Source organism: Misgurnus anguillicaudatus, chromosome 10, assembly GCF_027580225.2.
Source record: "Misgurnus anguillicaudatus chromosome 10, ASM2758022v2, whole genome shotgun sequence".
Lineage (NCBI taxonomy): Eukaryota > Metazoa > Chordata > Actinopteri > Cypriniformes > Cobitidae > Misgurnus > Misgurnus anguillicaudatus.
The window spans coordinates 8,188,575-8,211,632 of NC_073346.2; the positions used below are offsets into that span (position 1 = coordinate 8,188,575).

The 23,058-nt window shown below is 38.2% G+C and overlaps 1 protein-coding gene across 1 annotated transcript in view; it reads right to left on the minus strand.

The window, feature by feature from the left end:
* The window catches only part of adamts16 (ADAM metallopeptidase with thrombospondin type 1 motif, 16), a 93,675-nt gene extending 73,770 nt beyond the window's left edge, over positions 1–19,905 (minus strand). Inside the window, exons 1-5 of the mRNA XM_073871844.1 lie at positions 19,485–19,905; positions 19,302–19,398; positions 17,689–18,002; positions 1,121–1,462; positions 464–661 (exon numbers count right to left, since the gene is read on the minus strand). Coding sequence (XP_073727945.1) covers positions 464–661; positions 1,121–1,462; positions 17,689–18,002; positions 19,302–19,398; positions 19,485–19,580 — 1,047 coding nt within the window. The 5' untranslated portion in view covers positions 19,581–19,905. The remainder of the gene's footprint in view (positions 1–463; positions 662–1,120; positions 1,463–17,688; positions 18,003–19,301; positions 19,399–19,484) is intronic.
* Between the last annotated feature and the right edge of the window lie 3,153 nt (positions 19,906–23,058).

Here is a 23,058-nt window from a genome sequence, read left to right on the forward strand (position 1 = left end):
AGCATGTCAAATTGTGCAACACAATATACTGGGAATGTATAAAATGGATGGATAAACAGATAGACAGACACAGATGGATGTATTGACCAACAAATAGATGGATTAACAGATTTGACATTTATGCATTTGGCAGATGCTTTCTTTCAAAGCAACATTCAAGCATTCAAGCTATACATTTTTATAAGAAAAATGGTCCCTAGCTGTCACTGGGGTGGTACCCTTCCAAAAAGTAGACCTTTGCACCTAAAGAGTTCATATAAGTACCCAAGAGGTACAAATTGGTATAAGACGTATACATATCTGTTCCTAAATGGTACATCCTAGGACATTTTTTAAAGGATACTGCCCCCTTAGGACAGCCTTTTTTGACAGTGTATGTGTGTTAACTGGGGATCAAACTCATGATTCAGGAACACTAAAGAGGAATCCAGATGAATAGAAAAAAATTAAATGTATGACTTGCCATGTTTAGAACAGTAAGGACATATATGGTTATATTTTTGTGCCCGTGATTCTCCATCATCTTACGGTCGACCACCACCAACGTCTCCACGTTCAGTCTCTGGTACGGCTGAGGTTTGAGTATGATGGCTCGTTTCCCTCTAGGCATGAATTTGTATTCGTCCGGAAAGATATAGATATCTTCCTCAGGTGGTTTAGGCATATCTGTAACACAGTACCAAGACAACATCAAATGTCACACACTCATTGGTGCCTTTCCAATGATAAATCTTTATTAGATCAGGAATATGCTGAATCTGTGTTTGAAAAATCAGGCCCATATGGAACGCTAATATACGCCACGTGTGTCAAACTGTATTAGCTCATATCTCACATAAGATTTGGTTAGTGAATTGTTACTCGTGGTTCAAATGCAGTGTGAGGATACAGTGTATGTTTGGGGCTGGTGAGAATAATTCATCCCTGACTAAACACAATACAGGTGTCTGATGATGTCACGGTGTCAGAAATGAACACATGTTAGACATGACCCTTGAAAAGCTGTGACTTCATTGCATATGACCGCTTTCTGCCACCTTGTGACTAACCCGTTTAATTTAAACCAGCATGGTGAATATGCCAACTCTTAAGGTATATTTGGAGAGAGAGACCATCCTTACATATATTTCTTCCGTCTTCCACAGTAGTGCCGTCTCTGCCGTGTCCTGTAGTGGTCGCCACTATGTGGTTTATGCTGATACTCCTCTGGATCTGTCTGTTTGTATGAGGTCATCTCATCTCCCCACATGTAAGGGAATCCCGAATGCCTTCTGCTGGCAGACTTTGGCTCGGATGTCCTCCTTACTCTTCCGATGTTTGTCTTTGTGTCTGTCTGTGTGGATCTCTTGTACAGGATGTGGAGATGGTGATCAGGCGGTGCGGAAAAGTTCTCCAGAAGTGCCTGATGTGGGTGCAGTGGCTTCAGGAAGTAATCAGCCTCTTGAGTCCTGATCAAACCTGACTAGAGGAAAAACACACACCAGTCAATGCCTCGCCATCTGATAAATACATTCTTTCGTTGTGCCATAAAATTATAACATAATGGTTCTGTGCTTTGGAACATAAAACAGACGATTACTTAATGTTCTCAAGACACCTACAGATGCCAGATTATCAGATCACTGGGCCAGTCTGAAAGAAATCCATTTGGATTAAAAGCTATATTGCTGACCAAACCCTGTTGAAAAGACCTAGAGGAATTTCCATCAGCAAGATCCAACCAGTAAGAGTTCAATGGACATCCAGCTGAAACTGGGTCGTGGTGGTCGAGTCTCTTGTAGTTTTAGCTGGTTGTCAATGGAACTGGTTAAGAAGCCCTAAAGCCCAATTTATAGTCGTGTGTAAGCTTTACGCCGTAGCTACTTTTTTAAGCAAATTTTTTAACAGCGCATCAGTTCTACGCTCAGCAACAAAAGTCGCTGTTTATTTACTTCCATTATTGCTGGTCTTCTCAAATCATACACAACAAGTTGTTTCTTCTTCGTTTGTGGGTTAACTTGCCAAGCTGCTTCATTGACGGTCATGCTGCTACGACGTGTGTTGGCACGTCGATGCGGATGACGACGCAAAAGTATAAATGAAAACTGATGCGGAACTTACGTCGTCGCGGCTACGCCATAGGACCTATGCAGAGCTATAACAAGCCCTTAATGGGGACACCAGCAACTGGTACTACTATTATTTTAACATCATCGTCTGATCCCATTATTGTTAATTAGACAGCATTTAAGATGCCATACTTACATGTAAAACAGACTCTAAACGTAGTTTGTGACATAAACACTTCAATTACACGTCTTTGGAGAGTCTGGTTATCAAAAACATACTTCCCATGAGGACTCTTCAAACCCTCATCCAAATGTCATGTCAGGTCAGAATGGGAATTCACTTCAAAACTCATTTTGAGCACCCAGTTCACCACAGACTGAAAATGATCCTTAATTGAGCTCGAAGGACTAGCTTCTCTCCAAACAAACAGACGAGAACCCTGCTGAGAACCTGTTTGAACCCAATGTGTATTTGATTATTTTTCATCACTGCCAACAACACTTAAGTTCATTGCAAGGCAATCATGCAGACAATAGCCTGTAAAACATATGTTGAGCTCTGGGAATGGAAGACAGAGGCAAAGCAGGTTGGATTGAAGTTTTTTTGCTTAAGCTTTTGGGATAAGGGTGGACACATTCAGAGCTTTTATGCTCTATTGAATAATGCAGGATACTGTCAAGGACCAAATGTCTTTCATTTGCGTGATGCCCAGTGTCCATTTTGCAAGCATGTGTTTATGTACACATGCCTGTTCACAATCATCCATGTATGCATATGGGAGGAAGCACATGAGTGCTTACATCAGACTTTGAATGCTGCATGTTTCTGAACATTGAAAGGATGTTGATCTACTGTAATAAATGTCACCGATTAATATCCTGTAATTATTTTCTTGTTCACTTTTGAGATGCCTACACAGTTGACCGGATATCTTCTCAAGAAGGTCGCCTTCATTTAATGGTTAAGTACACAAAGAGCAAAGCCATACCGATCTAGTCAGACTAAACAACGCAGATCATAGCGCGCATGGGATACACAGCTCATCACGTAATTAACGCCCGTATGTGAGGAAACTGCTGACAGATTTCAACAAGCGCCTTCTCAAACAAACACTTGCGTGATTGTCAACAGATGAATAAACACGCGAAACGACCGCTCGTCCTTAGAAAGCTTTTACATTGAAACTAAGGATGAGAAAAACAACTGATCCAGAAGACACAATGGATCCATTAATTCGCACATAGACACGTGTGTGGATAAAGGTGAAAATCTGATCACGGCTGTAAAATTTATGACCCTGGATAAGAACTGCTGTCAGTCCTAGTAGATGATCCATGTAGACTGTATTTTTATAGTGCACCAGAAATAAAATGCATGTGAATGCCTAAAAATAACCACTGAAATCAAACTGGAAAAAAAAACATGTTAACTGGCTGTGTTAGTTAGGTCAAATGATATCATTAACAGCTTTAAGCATATTCATGCAGATGCTTTCAGAGCAGTGATTCATGACCCCCCCATCAGAGAAAAAAATAAACCTCGTAGACATAGACATAGAAAGGTCATACTGTCAGGCCTTTGATCCTTTATTAGACGTGAGTTCTTCAAAGAGCAAAATTACCTAGTTGTTTTTGGTGTCAAAGCAGAAACCCCGTGAGATACGCTCCACTCATGTCACCAGATAAGTACGTTTGGTCAACAGAAGTGACCTCTTCCAGTGCAACTTTAAAAATAAAGTTCACTACTGCTAACTAACTGCTGCCTTTAGTGAAACTCACATTTCAAGACTGATTCCCATAGTCAATTTGCTTTTTTAGCTGTTTATGCACCGTGCCATATGTCTTCTTACAATCCATCTGAAGTTTAGTCAGTAAACCCCACTGGAGCGTAATCATGGCTTCTAGTTAGTTGGGGAGGACAGTACCGATTGTCAAAAGCATAATTCAGACAGACAGTTATAGACCTTACTGTGACCTGTGTTGTGTTTTCTACTCGATTAAATCCACATGGTCTTTTTCAAATATTATGCACCATTCTTGGTTTATATCCTCTAGTTATTCAGCCCTATTGACTTCAGACAGTCGAAAAACTTAAACACGCTTCATGGGTGATATGTGTCTGGATGAGTGCTTTGATGTTATCTTGGCATTGAGGAGCTGCAGGAAAGTGTTGCTGCACTAGAACATATAATGTTGAACTATATTCATAAATACAACTGTTATAAACACACGTAAGCACATCATTTATAATTCTGGTTTTACATGACCTATTTTACTATTGCATCTGCTGTCTAACATAGAAACCTAAAATGGCAACTGATATTCAATTGTAATGGCACGCCAACGGAGGAAAAATCACTATAGTATGAAAATTAATTATATAGTATGAATCTATAACCTGATTTGGCTTAAAATTAGCCAAGTTAATTCATAAACAGTCTTCAGAACAGTCTCCATACCTTACCAGGATTCACAATGACAAGCTTATAATATTTATATTTTATTTTATGTTGCGCGGATGGGTCGGAGTTTGTGGGAAATGTCATCACTTATTTTCAATACACATACCTGTAAACGCAACACATCCTCACCCCATGTCGTCAATATTTGACGACACTTGACCATTCGTCAATATGTGACGGGGAGGGTATACCTTTCGCGTCATTTTTTGACGAACTGGGGACTTCAATACTATTACGTCCGTTGCATTCTCTTTCCTATTTTCTTACCATTTTCGCGTCGGTTTAGGGTTAGATTACGCAAAATTAAACAGTGTACGCGAAATTAAACAGTTGTCACCTGGCGTTGGGGTTAGAGTTAGGTACGACAGTTGTCACCTGGCGTTGGGGTTAGAGTTAGGTTTGGGTAGGGATGTCATTATGTAAATCTAACCCTAAACCAACGCGAAAATGGTAAGAAAATAGGAAAGAGAATGCAACGGACGTAATAGTATTGAAGTCCCCAGTTCGTCAAAAAATGTATACCCTCCCCGTCGCATGTTGGCGAGTGGTCAAGTGTCGTCAAGTGTTGACGACATGGGGTGAGGATGGGTTGGTAAACAGGGGCGTAGCAGCCATTTTAAAAGTGGGGGGGACAGTATGGTAATGTGACCTAAAGCTGATGTTCATAATAATACGTTCTAAATAGAATACCAATTGGCATTTTACAGCACCCTAGTGGCAATTTTGGGAACATGCCATGATAGCTTACATGAACCTATTTTTGTGAAATCATACTCACAATTTAAAAATACTGCAGGACTTTGAAACCAATGTGAGACCATCTATATAGCCTACTTTATTTTTATGAAATAAAGATATGTTATGATAGTTACAGTATTTCAGTTACACTACATTTGTATTTTTGACACACGTAGGTTGTTACATGTATTTTCAATTTTGGATTTTAATTTCATTACTGTGCCTACCCATCTCCGTGGCCTCATCCGAGCGCACTTTCTCCGCCTTGCGTCTTTTGAAGACATGGGTACGCAGCACCATGACAGATAATAGACTCACACACCTTTGGCTAATGCATGGCCACACCGAAATTCTGAACTCCCTGGGCATTCGTCCCCCAAATCATGAGAGACTTTGGACTTTATTATACAACCGGCGCAATGCGCGACACGAGTGTCTTTTGCTAGAGCAAAGAGCGCGTTGATAATTTCCGCATACAGTATTAACGGGATGACAACGCGGGTTTGCTTATTACATACATGGATGCGAAGCAGCACAAAAACGCTTTTTAATATGAAAAAAGGATTAAAATGTAACATATTATTATTGAGTCTCTTGGACATAAATGATGACCGATTATGATACGTTAGAAGGCGTAAAGAGCTGCTTCATCTGTAGCTAAGTAAATAAATGCTTTACTTTAAACGAATGCATCTATCTTTAAAAAAAAATTAAATGCTACCCCACGAATTTATTGTATATAATGACTCTGTACCTGTGGATATGGTAAGATGAGAACGTTTGTAAATTCTTTATCTCTTGTTTGTAACAAATAAAGAATTTTTATAATACAAACCTTATATAAAGCCTAATATATTCTAAAAATGTAATTATACACCATGTATTTTTTTTTATAAAAGTATACAATATCAGAACTAAACCCATTATTATTTTTGTTCAATTTATGAATTATAAGTTAAAAAAGAGTAATAGTACTATTTAGTAATAAAAAGATCTATATAAAATATACTAGGTATGTTACTGTGAGAATATTTTACCACTGTTAATCGACGTGTGATTTAAAAACGAAAGTAAAATATGTTCGTCCGCATGGACATTAAAAATTTTGAAGTTTAATTAATATTATGTTGTTATAATATTATATGTTGTATGTAAATATGTTCTATGTATGTATATCTGAAGTTATAACGAAAGTAATTTCCCCTGGGATTATTAAAAGTATTTCTGCTTCTGATTAATAGCGCATATATTTATCTGATAACTGATGTTGTCTGTGTGTTTCAGACCCTGGCTGTGTGCACTGAAGTGTATATGACAATAAAGTAGTAAAACTCAATGTATTTATTTTTAAAATGTATTTTAAATAGGCCTAGGCTCATAGGTTTTTGTTAAAAAAATTATTTCACAGCACCCGCTGTTCAAAATGACTTCCAGCGGCCCTGAATCAAAACATCAAAACTTCCAAGCTTTTTACAATTAGATTATCTTTAATCCTGTTGCTTCATTACTTTAAACTTTGTTTTAAATCTCAGTTATGGATTAACTTTAATGTATGATGAGTTCAAATACATTTTCTACAATTAAATATGTGGCTAAATCATCAGAAACAGACACCGCGAGCGTGGTGGCACTATTCAAAGATGCGTTTATTATAACGTCTCAACAGAGTGAGTTTGACGGTTTAAAATATTACTTAACACTACCAGTGACAGCTCCCGATGCTCGTATGCGCTTCTCCTCTGTCACGCGCTCCAGTCAGAAACTGAGAGTCAATGAACGGACACACGGTGGTGCTTCATGACAAATGCGTCGCGTCGGCACATCTTGTTCATTCATTATATCACAATAACTGAGCTTCGCAATATTTCCTGCCACATTGCTTCGTTCATCAATACAATTGATTGTTTTAAAAGATCGTCAAATGTGTTTATTTGAATAAGATCTTTAGATTACCGATGTATAGTGATTTATAATAGGCTCCAAAAAATATATTACATTTGCCTGCATAAACTGTTTATTTTCTTTATGAATGACAACGTCAACATTTGTTGCTGTTTAATTACACCAGCAGATTCATCAGCGCAGATGATGGGTTTAACATAAATACGTTTTAATCTATATTATAAGATTTGTAAGCTGTGTTTAAATGTAAGTGGTGCAACACAACTCGAATTAAAATTAAACTGAGATAAACAAACCATATTTTAGATCTAATTTGTGTCATCACGACATACTGCAACATTATCTAACGTGTGTTTGAAAAAAATTAGGCTAATCGTCCTTTGCTTTTTTCTGGAGTGCATTTTGTCTCAGACGGCGTAATAGCAAAAGTGAATAAACAAACTTCACAAGAGCAACAAGAGATTTGAAGCTCATGCTCTGTGATTGGCTGAATGTTAGTTCACTCAAATCTAAGTAACAAATCAGAGAACACTGTACATGACGCACTGCGCTGTTGCTCTGCGGAGCTCGCCTTCGTCTCTCATTAAAAATTTATGACTTCCGGCCACTTTGATGCTTGGTGGCCTTGTGAACGCACAGTAAAAGTGTGTGTGTGGGGGGGGGGGGGTCGTGACCCCCCCGTCCCCCCCGGTTGCTACGCCCCTGCCTGTAAATAGGCCAAGCATGAAAAGTGTTTGGGGTGGGTGTTCGAGGAAAAGTTACAGATTGCAGCTCTGTTAATAAATTCTGAATATTAACCAGCAACAGTGTTGGAGAAAGTTACTTTTAAAAGTAATGCATTACAATATTAAGTTACTCCCCAAAAAGTAACTTACTGTGTTACTTAGTTACTTTTCATGGAAAGTAATGCTTACGCTACCTATTAGTTACTTTTGCATTACTTTTTCTTGGCTGAGGCTTAATCTCTTTCAGGCCTTGCAGGTGTTTTTTATGACTCAGAAGTTCTGCATTCAGAAATTGCATATTTCATCACAAAAATGTCGAGCTCTGCCCTGCCATCTCAGTTTCTGACTTAAACTGTTCCCACACAGGCGTACCCAGGTAAAAAAGTAGTACACTTCCATTCTATACTTAAAGGTCCCGTTCTTTCTATGTTTTTGAAGCTTTGATTGTGCTTATAATGGGCAATATAACATGTGTTCATGTTTCACGTGTAAAAAAACGTGGTATTTTTCACACAATTGACTTATCTGTATAGCGCTGTTTTCAATGTCCTCCAAACAGTCTTTCTTGTTCTATGAAGTCCCTCCTTCAGAAATACGTAACGAGTTCTGATTGTGTAGTTTGTTTAGTGTGTTGTGATTTGATACCAGCTTAACTTAGCAGAGCCGTTTGAGCCAAAGCTGGCGACTGATGTATTCCTGTGGGTGGAATTTAGTCAAAAAAACAGTTTTACTGACGTCATTAAAGCAGGAAATAGAGGGCTGTAGTCCAAACCGGCCGTTCGCTGTAGGCTTTGAAAGAGTAATTCTATTAAAGAAAATATATCGCCTGGCAGTGAACTTTGAGCTTTATCATTTTACAGGTATTATTTATGCTATTATAGCAACATTACACACTAACTATGGTTTTAAAAATGGGATCAGGAAGAACGTAACCTTTAAAGTGCTTTATTTTCGCACACTAATTTTTTACTTAATATACTAAAAATTCATCTTTAATACTTCTTAAGATGTTCTTAAGATTATCTAAGTGTACTTCACTGTGCTATTTTGAGACACCATGAATATGAACTAAATGCACTTTTAACATACTATCTTTGTATGAAAAATTTATTTAGTTAAAACTTGTATTAAACATGAACTCAACTTCCATACAAAGGTGGGTTCAAGTTTACTAAAAGTGGTACCTAAATACATTTTTTAAATACATTTTTAGCACATTTAAGTTCACATCCATGATGTCCCAAAATAGCACAGTGAAGGATACTTCACTACCTAAGAACTTCTTAAAAAGTACTAAAGAATTTTTAGTATATTTAGTACAAAATTAGTGTGCGAAAATAATGCACTTTAAGTACCTATGGAAGTGTACTTCTTTTTATGCATAGAGTGCATAATGTGACTACGTTTAGTTTAATTCAGTACATTTTTTTTATCAAATTAATTAAACTAAAAACGTAACTCGCATTACTTTTATGAAAAAGTAACTCAAATGTCAAGGTTTACATTAAAAAAGTAATGCCTTACTTTACTCAATACTTCAGAAAAGTAATATTATTACGTAATGCACATTACTTGTAATGCGTTACCCCCAACACTGACCAGCAATGACATTAAAATTAATGTAAAGTCTTTTGCATAAGGACCCTGCCCTAAAGTGTTTCATCTACATCAAAAAAGATCATTGATTTAGTTCATTTATATTTTTATTTCTCTTAAGGGGCACATATTAAGCAAAATCCACTTTTGGACATAAATGTGTTTGCAGTATGTGACCCTACAATAAAAAACACCCTCTCCTTTTTTAACCCCCATTAAACCAGAACAGTCTCATTAGACATGCCATCTTGTTTTTTTTGTTAATGTGATGTCACACTAACAAAGCCCCACCCACAGCCACTGGCTGATTGGTTAATTTTACCTTAAAGCTTTTCTAAATGTGTCAGTTAATACCTCGTAGCGCTAATACAGCTAAAGATACTATTGTCTCAGACTGTATGCAAAGGAATCAGATCAATTTCAACCCATAAATGCTCTTTGTCTGTTGATAAGGGAGTAAGGAGCTGTAGCTCATTTGCATTTTAAGGTGAAAAAATGCTCCACTCTAAATAGGGGCATATTGGACATGCTATAACAAATGATCTGTGGGGTATTTTGAGCTGAAACTGCACAAAAAACATTCTAGGCACACCTGAGACGTATATTACATGGTGTAAAAATGGGCATAACATCAGAAATAATCTGAAAGTTTACACTTCAAATTCAATGCAATGCAATACGGAAAACGTTTTTGCCATCTCCTGAAACTGATCTGCTGTACTAAACATGTAAAATATGGCACATTCTAGTGCAGAAATGAATTTCACTTTTGTCATAGAGTTTGAATGATTGTGCTTTGAACTAGTGGGTGATGTAATGGATAAACAACAGTCTAATTTATTTAACAATTAAATCTAGTCTCATGGAATGGGGGAATCCCGAAGGGGAAACCACAAATTTGTTGATGTATCCAAGGGGAATGTACAGTATACCATTCATCCATGCCAGCGACCATCTCAAAATCTTAAATCAATTCACGCACATGGCATTTACAGTAAAACCTCGAGCACACAGTTTAGCACAAGTACAAATCCATGTCGTCAAGTGGGAGTGGCACTGTTACCACATTCTTGCATAACACGCAAGAATCATTGCCATCAAATCTGTGCTTCCTTCTTCCAGGTCCATGACAACCTTAACTAAAAACAAATGTCTAGGCTGCCTCCTTAAATACCGCTCATGAAATTACACACTGAGAACTACAAGGTGCAAATAGCAGTCATAAAGCGTCAGAAGACGCTACCTGGGAGAGAAATAACAGCTGCGCTCCCGCAGTCAGGGAAACGGGCAGATCCGGACATGACCTAAGAGTCCTAATCAAAGGAGCTGAGCGGATATCTGAAGCCTGTGAAAGATGCACCTGATGTGCCTACTATTTCCATCAGAGAGAAGATTGTACTCGTCTGGATGCATTTAGAAGTTGAAATCGGTCTAGATAGTTTATGTGCCAGCTGGAGATACTTGAGAAGGTGTCAATGTTTCATTTTTAAATCCTGTTACATCATCTCGGTGACTACTGTAACTGTTGCTTTTCTTGAAATGGGCACATTATGAATTGTACAACATTTGGAGTCTTTAAGAAGTAGTTCAACAAACGCATATAAACAATTTACAAATTTGCCATTACTGACTCTCATGTTGTTCTAAACCTACTACATTTTTTTATTTAAAAATTTTATTTAATCACAAAATGATCATATCCTTAAAACTCTAAAACTCTAAGTCACCTTATCAAAAAGATATGAATATGAAAGATATGAAAAGTCAATATGACTCAATATCCCATAGCCATATTACAGGTTTGTGAGGAACAGACTGAAATGTAAACAATTACTTACTCACTAGCTGCGTTCCCATTACCTCTCAAATTGCGCAAATTGACATTGGAAACCAGTCAATTCCGCAAAAATATATCGCAAAAAGTTTTTATGCTCGCATGAGAAGGATTTTCAGGTAAGTGATCCTGTGTGCATCACGTGTCTTGTCAAAATAAGAGCCTGCTACAGACGCGTCTAAAGGGTTTACGATAAAAGAGACGCTCGGGTTTGCCAGATACTCGCATAATCTCATGCGTAATCATAGTTTAGTGTTAAGGGAGTGTCTTACGTTTCTTTTATCATAAACGGTTTTGACGCGTGTGCAGCAGGCACTTATTTTGACAAAACACGTAATGCACATGGTTCACACGACACAACAAACACATAATTTTGAAAACACAAGCAACACACATGACACTATGAACACATATTTTGAATTTGTCCCCCTCGGAGCAGTCATAAGCCGCTACTGCTCCCAAGTATAACCTATACGTTCTTTAATGCTTGAATAACACTCCACGTCTCCTTCGATTCAAATAACGGCGTAGCCTCTTATGGAATGGCTGAAATTCCACAAGGGGGCGTATTTGTTCCTCAGACATTGCACAATAAATGTGACATCCGAATATATCATTATAAATCGTGAATGAAAAGTGAGATTCGAACAAATGTCCGGTATTAAGCTAATTGTATACAGTACAGTATTTATATCATAATTCGGTCAGAAACTTCAAGATTGTGAGGCGACCAAATTGTTTTGGATTAAAAGGCTTGAAAATTCCATTTCCTTGGACTTTTGGGGATTTATGAACAATTTGTTTTGGACAGTTTCACCGAAGCGGATAAAGGGAAGATTAAGTAAATATCCTAAATCTGCGTCGCCCTGTTCAGGTAACTAACAACTAGATTACAGTTTTATGACTGCTATAAATCATTTTATGTTTTGTGTGTGCACTTAATGGAATCCTGAGAGTCTAAGCTTTCAAACGATGTGCTGCATATCACCATATATTTTGAAGATTTAAAGCTTCGAAGTTACAATGACGTTTATGCAGCCTCACGTGCAAGGGAGGGGGTGTGCCGTGTACAGCACAGTGATCCTTATCAGGTTAAAATAACCAACATCCATCGATGTGATGTTTGGAATGACTTATCGGGAGAGGAATATCATTGATTAGTGGAAACAGTCATTTCACATAAGTCTTTAGAAGACTTAGGGCCAGATTCCCTCATTTGGGCTTTAAATAACAACTATCGTGATTTACTAAAGATGTGCAGGATAATTCGCGCTGAAAAGGTGTGGTCTAGTTATTTTTGCGACTGACCTAGGAGTTTCCCTTTCAGACGCAACATTTATGGTAGGAGATTATTTAAATGATTCATGCAACACGATTTATTAATGTCTGCGTGTGTGATATTACTGGTTTTTGCGTCATTATTTAACGTTGAAAAAAAACATGTCTTAAATGATTTTGCGCTTGAAATTGCTGAAATTGTAGAAGAGACATCAGAGAGCACATGGTACAAGGCAGATGATTTTTTAAACATGTATCAGTTTATTTGGAGTGGGCGGCAGAGGAACATATTATTCAAAAATATTGTTTGCCAAGCTATTTTTGATTTGCTGTAAGAAATAAAAGAAGATTCACTAGGATAAGTTAGACAATACAAGGTGATTCAAAACTTATTGTAAATCTTCACTTTTCAGTGTCTTATGGCTTCGTTAGCTGGGACGTCCATGGTGCTGAACTCAAGCGCATCAGGCGTTAGTACAGAAGATCACCCGCACATCAACAGCTCTCCTTATTTGCGACCCTGAACTAATTTGCGCTGCTCTTAGTAGATTATGTTGGTCATTATGGAAATCAGCTGTTGCGCCTGTGATATTTATTTAGCACCATTTCTAGTAAATAGCACGCAGATATTACCACTCCCATCTGCGCTTTTTTGGAATTGCCAACGCTATCTCACGAGAATTCGTACATATTTTACGAGTTGGCTAATTCATATTATTTCATACGACCACATTCATACGTTTTTGTACGATTTGCCTTGATCCCTGTGATGTTTGGGTGAGAGTTTAGGGGGTTCTGTTTTGTTGTTGTTTTTTCATGAGAATTGTACGGTTTTGCATGATTAACTTTGTATGAATTAATACGAATTATCCAACTCGTAAAATATGTACGAGTTCTCGTGAGATCAGGCTGGAATTACGCTCTCGTGCTAATTTGCCCTGTTTAGTAAATCTGGCTCTTGGAATACTGCACACAAGTCACATGTACTTTTTATGCTATATTCAGGCTTAACAGGTGGTCACTGTGAATTTTCATTGTATGGAGTTTCCTCAAAAAAATTACAAAGGACAAATCAGCTGGAACACCACAGAAACAGTTTCTCCAGAAGGACCACATTTATTCCTGTGGATTGACAATAACCTCCTGCCAACAATAAGTCATCCATTGGCGCCTCTTTGCGCTTTGTTTTTACAGGTCAATCACGCCACGGTCTATTTCTGTTCTTCATAAATAAATATGTTACTTTAAAATTCTGTCAATCTATCAAGGCTAAACACACAGCCTGTAGAGTGAAACACAAAATAAATAATTGTGAAAAAATAATGTATGTATTTTGGACAAGACTGAGGAGCTGCTGGGGGCAATGTGGCTTTGTATTCAAGGTGCACATGATAAATGCTAAACCATAAGGGTTATGGGAAATTCCATGGAAGAGGAACCTATGTGCTAAACTGACCTTAACAATAGTCTTAATGCAGGCAACTGTATCCTAACTTCTCCATGAAAATTCCGGTTCACGTTAGTGCAACATATGTTATGCATGTTGGGAATCAGAATTGTATATCTTTGGGTATTTCCTCTCTTAACCCTTTTGAAAACATGAAACAGTATTCAAATCCTGTACTAAGTTTTTCCAAGTGAAACAGGATGAGAAAAAAAGTAGGTGAAATTTTATCAATCAAGACTTCATTTCAGCTTTTGATAATTGGAAAACCACAACAAAATATTTTAGACATTATTGGGCTTAACAAACAATTTAAGATTGACATAATGTACAATTAGCCGGTTATTGTGGATTGGTGATACATCAAAAAAGACTTTCACAGTTTGAGCTTCCACAGAATGGCAGCTGTTCACCTGTGTCTGGCATATCCAGTAACCCTCTTAATTGACATCCCATGTGCCACCGCTAAAGTCAACCACTGTACTTTGTAATGTTACACAGAAATCGTCTGTCGCCACCACAAACTCTCTTTTGTATGAGTGCTTCAGATTGAAATCATTGAGGCTTGTGAACTGTGAATTTGATCGCTCGATCCTTGCGCTTGTGAACTTATATTTGGGAACAATGATCATCATCAAAGTCCTGCCCTGCCAACCTCCAATGGTGGTCTGCCAAACCAGTCCCGCCATTCAAAGTGCTTTAATACAAAGTCTTTACTGGACACGCATTTGGCCGTGGAAGAGTCACACTAATGACTAATGACTCTTAACTGTGGTGGACTGTTAATCACATCCAGCTTGGGATGCTGTGATAGTCTATAGTATTACACGATAACAGTGCCAAGACGGTTTCCAACCAGTTATAGATCCAGTACATTTACAATGAAAGGAAAGTTTGATTTGCTTCTTTTTAAAGGCTGGTGAGGTTAAACGGGTGTCATTTGGAAATAAATTGCCACAGGATTACGTCAAGTGCATACTTTATATGGATTCAGTACAAAACAACTTGTATGTCTTTCAGTGTTCATAAAACCTCCAAAACCTCTCAATATTACACCAAAGAGCCACAAAATTACGTACATTCAAAGAAATACCCATGATGGTTATGTAAAAGAATTACAGAATCTACAGTAATAGATATAGTAATAGAGGTCTTGCCAAACAAACTATTAACATGCAAAACATCTTCCTACATTAATGAGTTTGTGAATTTGATATGTCCTTGTATCCACTCAAGACATATTTCAAGATCCCCCAACTGTCTATTGACTAATAAAAAGAGGCTCTGTTCTTTAGCAAAGACTCCCAGACCCAAATTTACGTGGGTTATAGAGTCACTGGTTTAAGGGGATTTGAATGGCGTTCTTTTAGATGGGCTCTATTGATGGGACAGGGCACATTATGTCAGACCAGTCAGAGGAAAGTCATGAGAACTGCGGCACAGCCACTTTGCTCCTCCGGCGACTACTGGGAGCCGACCGCGAGCCAAAATAACAAAAGCACTCTGGGGGCCTGAGGTTTCTTTCTTTCCACAGCGAACATTAATTCATGTATAAAACAAATAGACGGAACGATGAGTAGAGTAGATTGATGTTTAGATAGAACCAGTTTGAATGTCAAAGGCCCACATGAGTGATTCAATGCAGCGTTGATGACACGCTTGTTCTGCTACAGTGCATTCCACAAATGTTTAGGGGGCGTGGCTTATATTCTCTCTAAGGACATTAAGTCTGTTTTTATTAGCATGCCAACTTTTTTAACTACAAAACACAAACACATCTTCCTTTGATATTTAGAATATTCACAATATTCCACATTATGAGAACACTGGAGGCATAAAACAGCTTTTAAGCAACAACAAAGCCTAAAAAAGCCTCTTTGCAGCTCTTGGCCCTCTCTAAGAAATAAATATCTACACTGTATAAAAATATTTGTTGATTTAACTTAAAGCTCACATAACACATGCTGTTTCTGCATTTCTGATGCTAACCTGGATACCTACCCAGATAGCAAAAAATATCCGCATGGCTTCTTTATGCCGCCAGCCCCAAGCTGTCGGCTATAGGTGCGTCCCGCTGGCGGGGATGAAACTTTTGCCGCCGAATACGTCACTCTCATTTGTTGCGAGATGCCGCCAGCATGCAGCCGGTGGACCGACTGCTTAATTTATGCAAAAGCGGCTGCCGCGGCGGTCCGCCGTCAGACCTGTTTGCGATTACGCCCTTATAACGCTTACTGCCGCCAGAGCACCGCCGGTGGTCCGCCGACTCATTGCTATTTTTTGCTATCTGGGCTATAGAGTAGTATTACATCCTTTATATCTCTGAAGAGCCTTTAGTTTAATCAGATTTATAAAAGAAAGATTAGCTTTACCAAATCTTTCTGATAACGTACGAAAAAATGAAGAAGGAGGAGTTACTACGACGGGAGGAGCGAGTACGAGTCATGCAACACTATACAACACTGTTTAACTTATGATTCACTACATGATTGTGTCATTTATATTATTTACACGCGGCTATTTCCAACATAAGACAGAAGTCTTACCGCATGAGCCGGTTGGGATTTTTGCAATGAAATCCAGCGCATCAAACAAACACGCAAAACTCCGCTGCTACCCCGGATAATAAACTCTATCCATTGTTTCCATAAGGCTGGCTTTCTTCTCTTTACATCCAAAAACACACTTCTTCTTTCGTGCCATTGTTGAGTTTTGAAATTAAACAAAACTGTGTCGCGTGATGTGATGTTTGTAAGTTCTAGTGTCTCCCGTTAATTGACGGGTGGGCGGGGTTTTCCGGGGGAAGTGCCCATAAAAAGAAGTGATACGAATAGAAACCCCTTAAAAGTCAGCTGGACCTGTAATCGAAAAAAACTTTCCAAAACTTGTACGAACCCTGGCGAAGTGCATTCGGCACAGAAATACTCTGTAACAAATCCAACTGCTTTTTTGACACTTTGCCTACGTTTAGCATGAGGAAACAACTCTATCTGTGTTAATAAGTCAGAATGCATGAAATACCATTGAACCACCCCTTTAAAGGGGACATATCATGAAAATCTGACATTTTCCATGTTTAAGTTCTATAATTGGGTCCCCAGTACTTCTATCAACCTAGAAAATGTGAAAAATATCAACCCAGTAACTTAGTTTTGGTAAACCATTCTCTGCAAGCGTGTGAAAAAATAGATAACGGAAATTTGGCTCCTCTTGTGATGTCAGAAGGGGAAAAATCCGCCTCTTAATCTGCACTATCCAACCAGAGCACTGCCATTGAATGCAGAGATCAGCTCATTTGCATTTTAAAGGACACACCCAAAACGGCACATTTTTGCTCACACCTACAAAGTGGTAATTTTAACATGCTATAATAAATTATCTATATTATATTTTGAGCTAGAACTACAAATACGTAGTCTGGACACCAAAGTTGTATTTGACATCTTTAAAAAGTCTTATGAAATGTCCCCTTTAAAAAGATAAGTTACATGGTTGCCTTAAAATGTTAATTCAACTTAAAAATATTAGTTACCTCGAAATTGTTGTGTCAACTAATTTGTCATTTTTTTGACAACCAGGTAACTTCCTTTTTTTACTGCATGCAACTATCAATCAGCAGCTCTCAACACACCGAAACCAAATAACCCATCAGTCTACTCACCATCCCCGCACATGTCGACAGGGCCACGGATGAGTTGACCTTTGATCTTAACACCCCATGGTAGAAGCAGAGGTCATCTGTAGGAAAAGGCCGCAGGCTCTTGGTGCCTCTTCTGCCCATGGTCTGTACAGTAAAGCTGGGTGCCATCAGGTCACCCGACGGCTCCAGTTCCAGGTGAAAGTCTTGGCCTAAGCCGTGAAGCCTGAAGTGAACGGTGCCATCCACTGAGCGTTTCCTGCGGTGGTGGTGAGCCACAGCATGCGAGATGTAACGTCCATCATGATCCACCTCATACGGGGACACGATCTCATATTCTACACAGCGGAGGAAGTAAGATCAGCATTATTTCTCCTCGGCTATCATGATGTGAATTTCTGCGATATGGGAATCTTATTTCCCCTCAACATGTCTGCACTATTTGATTCTTAAATTTGCAGACGTTAATATGAGTTTCGAACGCTGTTTCATGCAGACTGAGTCAATAAATGTCTGTTTCTTCATCTCCATTTCTGGCGGGGATTTCTATTGCCTATTAAGTACAGCTATTAAAGGAGGTGGGTTGAGAACATTTGAATGGATCATTTATCTTTTAAAGATTCACATTGGGGGGGGGGGCAATGGCATGTCTTGCAAACACGCTATTGTATGGAATAATTGATGACATACATACAAAAGCAAGCTGATGTGATTTATAAGAAGGACGCGTCAGCATGCTGCTCACGAGGCACCGGCTGAAGGTCAGAAGAGGTGTTGCGTGAGTTTGACCTCGAAATACACTCGCTATCCTCTCATCCTCGTGGTGGTCTAATGGCTGAGGTTATAAATGCTTTTACAGACATGACCAGACAGATTTATGATCTCTGACCGTGGGGTGAGATACTCCTGAGACACACACACTCTTAACACTCTGCTGTGACATGGAAGCAAATACTCTCTCTCTCTCTCTCTTTCTCTCTCTCGCTCTCTCTCTTTATACACACACACACACACACACGCACACACATTATTATATGAAGCTACTCGAGCCTCTAAGCCTGTGCCAAACAGTGCCGAGACTCTTCATGAGATAAAGGCAGTAAATGCACACAGAGACTGTTTGTAAAGCTTGGCTGATTGATGGAGAGCTTCTTCAAGTGTCTGTCTTTGTTCATTGTTCACTAAGTTCCAACACATGCCAATCTTTCCGCTATGCCTTTCTTACTGTGTGTACAGGTATGTGTGTGTGTGTTTGCAGTACTTTGCCAGTTGAGGACACTTTGTTTGAAAAACAAAGTATGTGAATGTTTGAAAATGGGGTTAAAAATGAGCCAACATTCAGCTGATTCAGCAAAATATCATATCATCATCCCAAAATAAATAAATTCTTTCCTTTTTAAGGTGCATTTACTTTAAAGCTGAAATCAATGATATCTAGCGCCCCCTGACGGTCAGATCTCAAACAGGCGCTCAAACAAGATCGAGCAGTAAATGATAATATCACTTACTGTACAAATTCACATTTTGGGACAATACAATTTCTGGAAACATCACATTAACACATTAAAAAATCCTCATATTTCAGCAAGATCAAACCTGTGACTATTGACAATTAAAACATACTGTAATGCTCTCACCTGTACTGTGAGGTAACCGCAATGACTCCAGAAGAGATTTAGGCTTTTGCTTTACATCAGGACCACGACGAACAGTTGCAGATGCAAAGTGAATACACTACACAGAGAAACATTGCTCAGTGAACATGCATGATGAAGTGCGCTGCAATAATAAACTGTTATGTTATTCTCACGATCGCTCACCTGGAGACATCCAACTACAACAATGAGATTCAACAGCACAGACCAGATGGATGTTTTGTAATTCCTGCTTTTTTGCAGAACGCGCAGGCAAGCCATCTCTCCCGCAAGCTCTTATCCAAATAAAGCCACTGCGCCTATCCAAACGCGCAGCGCGCTCAGGGTAAAACAGTGAAGAAACTTTTCTCAAAGCTGTCACATAGCATCAGTGAAGTCCCTTTAAGTCACACGACATGGCGAATCTCACTCATGCTAGTGTACCTATTTCTCGATCCACTGCATGTTTTACCGGAGCTTTCTCCGCGCCCGACTAATAGAGTTGGATTGAATATAACTGTCATTCTTTATAGTGCAAATATGTTATGCGTGTTGCTGCCGGCCAGCAGCGGTCGAGCGCTCTGTGCGCTTTGGTGAATGTCTGAAGAGAGCAGGACCCTGTTGAGTACACGCGCTCCTGAAAAGCCAATCACAAGTTACACCTGTGCGCAAAAGCCCCGGAGCCCCTTATGAGAGGAGGGTCTAAACATCAAACCTCTGATTCCCTGCAGTCTGCAATTTCTTTCAGATGAAAGGTTGAATGCGCTTTATGATGTCTATAACAGCCTAAAGTAAAAGCTCACATTTAAGCCTCCTAACAATAAATTCAGCTTGACTTTTATGACTAGCTACTTTTAATGTTATATTAATATTTTTAAGTTATACTTCTTAAGAAATTAACAAGTGCTGTTCGGTTCTTCATGCCATGCAGCATCACTATAAAAAATGCATCAGCCTGAAGTTTAAGCAACTTGTTCATGCAAATCAATTCAACCTACTTTTTACAGTAAGTTTTAACTTGTGACATAACTTATAAAAAACAAGTTTAAAATGCTTAACTTAATTTGTTAAGTTAAAGTAACATAAAAATATACAATATGTTAATTTGATATCCTTTTTTAAAAGTGTATGCAGATGTTCTATGTACAGTATATAAAAGATCTATTTGCCAAAATGTGCATAGTGTACAGAGGCTTAGTGTATTGTATATTTATAGTGTATTACACAATGCAATGTGCTTGACTTCCGACCTTCCATTGCCAGAGTGATGAATGAACTGTCAGCAATATATTTACAGTTACTCCGGAGATAATAAGTGGAGAACACTTCTATCATCATGCAACATAAGGATGTTATGTCACAACAATGCCGCACACAACATATGAGGTATGAATGTTATTTACTATATAATGCTTTATAATAAACAAATAACCATAGGATTTACGATTTAAAGGTTTATTTTCCCACCATGATGATATCATACAACAATTTTACTGGATGAGGGCCTTTTAAAGACTGTTGATATAAGATCGGATAATAATATTCTTAGCGGACATGAACTGTATAGCAGTAGATGCAAGTAACCACACACTTGCACTTCACTACAACAGTTTCAAATGTGTTTACTGATGTTAAAAGACTTTTGTCAAAGTATCAGCCAAAGACCTCTGGAGCATGTGAACATCTCTGCTGTTTAGTCTATTAGATACATAAAACAGGAGTGTTGTTTTTGGAAGGACACCATTTGAAAGGATATTACAAGCCAAACCAATTTCAGTTTTATTGAATTGAGAATATATCAGTGCAAGGAGAGTTACGGGACAAAGTCACAAGGTGGATATTACGCACAACGATGGGGTTTCAATAACAGAATATACTACAGTGTACAATAAGACCTCCCAGATACAGACAGCAAACTTAATACCTGACCTTGACATACAAACATAATGTAATAAAAAAATACATATGGAACAGAGATCACATTTGGAAGCATGTGGTATCTACCAAATAGGCAACATGTGTATGTTACACATAAATATGCATTAAAAGTCAATGTTATTTTATGGTGGATATGAGTGTGACAGAAAAATGTAATTGATTGAAGGGAGCCCATGAACCTTTGGACTAAAGCATTTGGAAAAACTTTTTTTGCTATTTGTTCAAAAAAATAAAATAAAATGCATAACCTCAAAAATAATCGAATAATTGAATAAAACGTACCATGTCCATACCAAGATTGTATTGCAAGGGGATTTAGACGGTTCACCCAGTTGAGCCATAAACACCATACTGACATACTGATACTTTATCTGAGGCAGGGTCAATGACAAAACTAAAAATAATATTTTTTAAAATCTTTTATGTAATGCGTAAACATTTCTGTACATTTTAATTATTTTTTTCACATGATTTCTTCCATTATTTCTTCTACGGTTAAGAACTTAAAGGAATAGTCTACTTATTTTCAATATTGAAATATGTTATTACCTTAACTAAGAATTGTTAATACATCCCTCTATCATCTCTGTGCGTGCACATAAGCGCTGGAGCGCGCTGCGACTCTTCGATAGCATTTAGCTTAGCCCCATTCATTCAATGGTACCATTTAGAGATAAAGTTAGAAGTGACCAAACACATCAACGTTTTTCCTATTTAAGACAAGTAGTTATACGAGCAAGTTTGGTGGTACAAAATAAAACGTAGCGCTTTTCTAAGCGGATTTAAAAGAGGAACTATATTTTATGGCGTAATAGCACTTTTGGGAGTACTTGGACTCGCCTGAAAAGTCCGCTCCCCTTCTCACTCTCATAATGGGAGAGGGAGGGTGTTACTGCGCCAAGTCGAAGTACTCCCAAAAGTGCTATTACGCCATAAAATATAGTTCCTCTTTTAAATCCGCTTAGAAAAGCGCTATGTTTTATTTTGTACCACCAAACTTGCTCGTATAACTACTCGTCTTAAATAGGAAAAACGTTGATGTGTTTGGTCCCTTCTAACTTTATCTCTAAATGGTACCATTGAATGAATGGGGCTAAGCTAAATGCTATCGAAGCGTCGCAGCGTGCTCCAGTGCTTACATGCACGCACACAGATGATAGAGGGATGTATCAACAATTCTTAGTTAAGGTAATAACATATTTTAATATTGAAAATGAGTAGACTATTCCTTTAAGTGTGGTGTTCAACAGCAATTTATCCTTCGATAGTCATATCTCCAACGTCTGCCGCACAGCCTTCTTCCATCTTAGAAATATCTCAAAAATACACCATATTCTGTCTGTATCAGATGCAGAGAAGCTTATCCACACTTTTATGACCTCTAGAATAGACTATTGTAACTCGTTACTCGGGGGATGTCACGCAAATCAGGTAAACAAGCTTAAGCTAGTTCAAAACGGTGCTGCAAGAGTGCTTACTCGTTCTTAGAAATATGACCACATAACCCCAATTTTGCCATCTTTAAACTGGCTACCAGTTAAATATCGCATATTTAAAATACTATTAATCACCTACAAAGCCTCATAAATATCAGAACACAATCCACCACATACATTCTGGTCTCTTGACAATCCCTAGAATATCAAAAGTGTCTAAAGGCGGTAGATCGTTTTCCTACTTAGCTCTGGAATGATTTGCCTGATGTCCGTGAATCAGACACAGTCGATCACTTTAAATCTAAACTTATGACTTTTTTCTTTAACAAAGCATTCGTCTAGTAAATTATACTTATCTCGCAATAATTAGCCTGTCAGAACAAAGC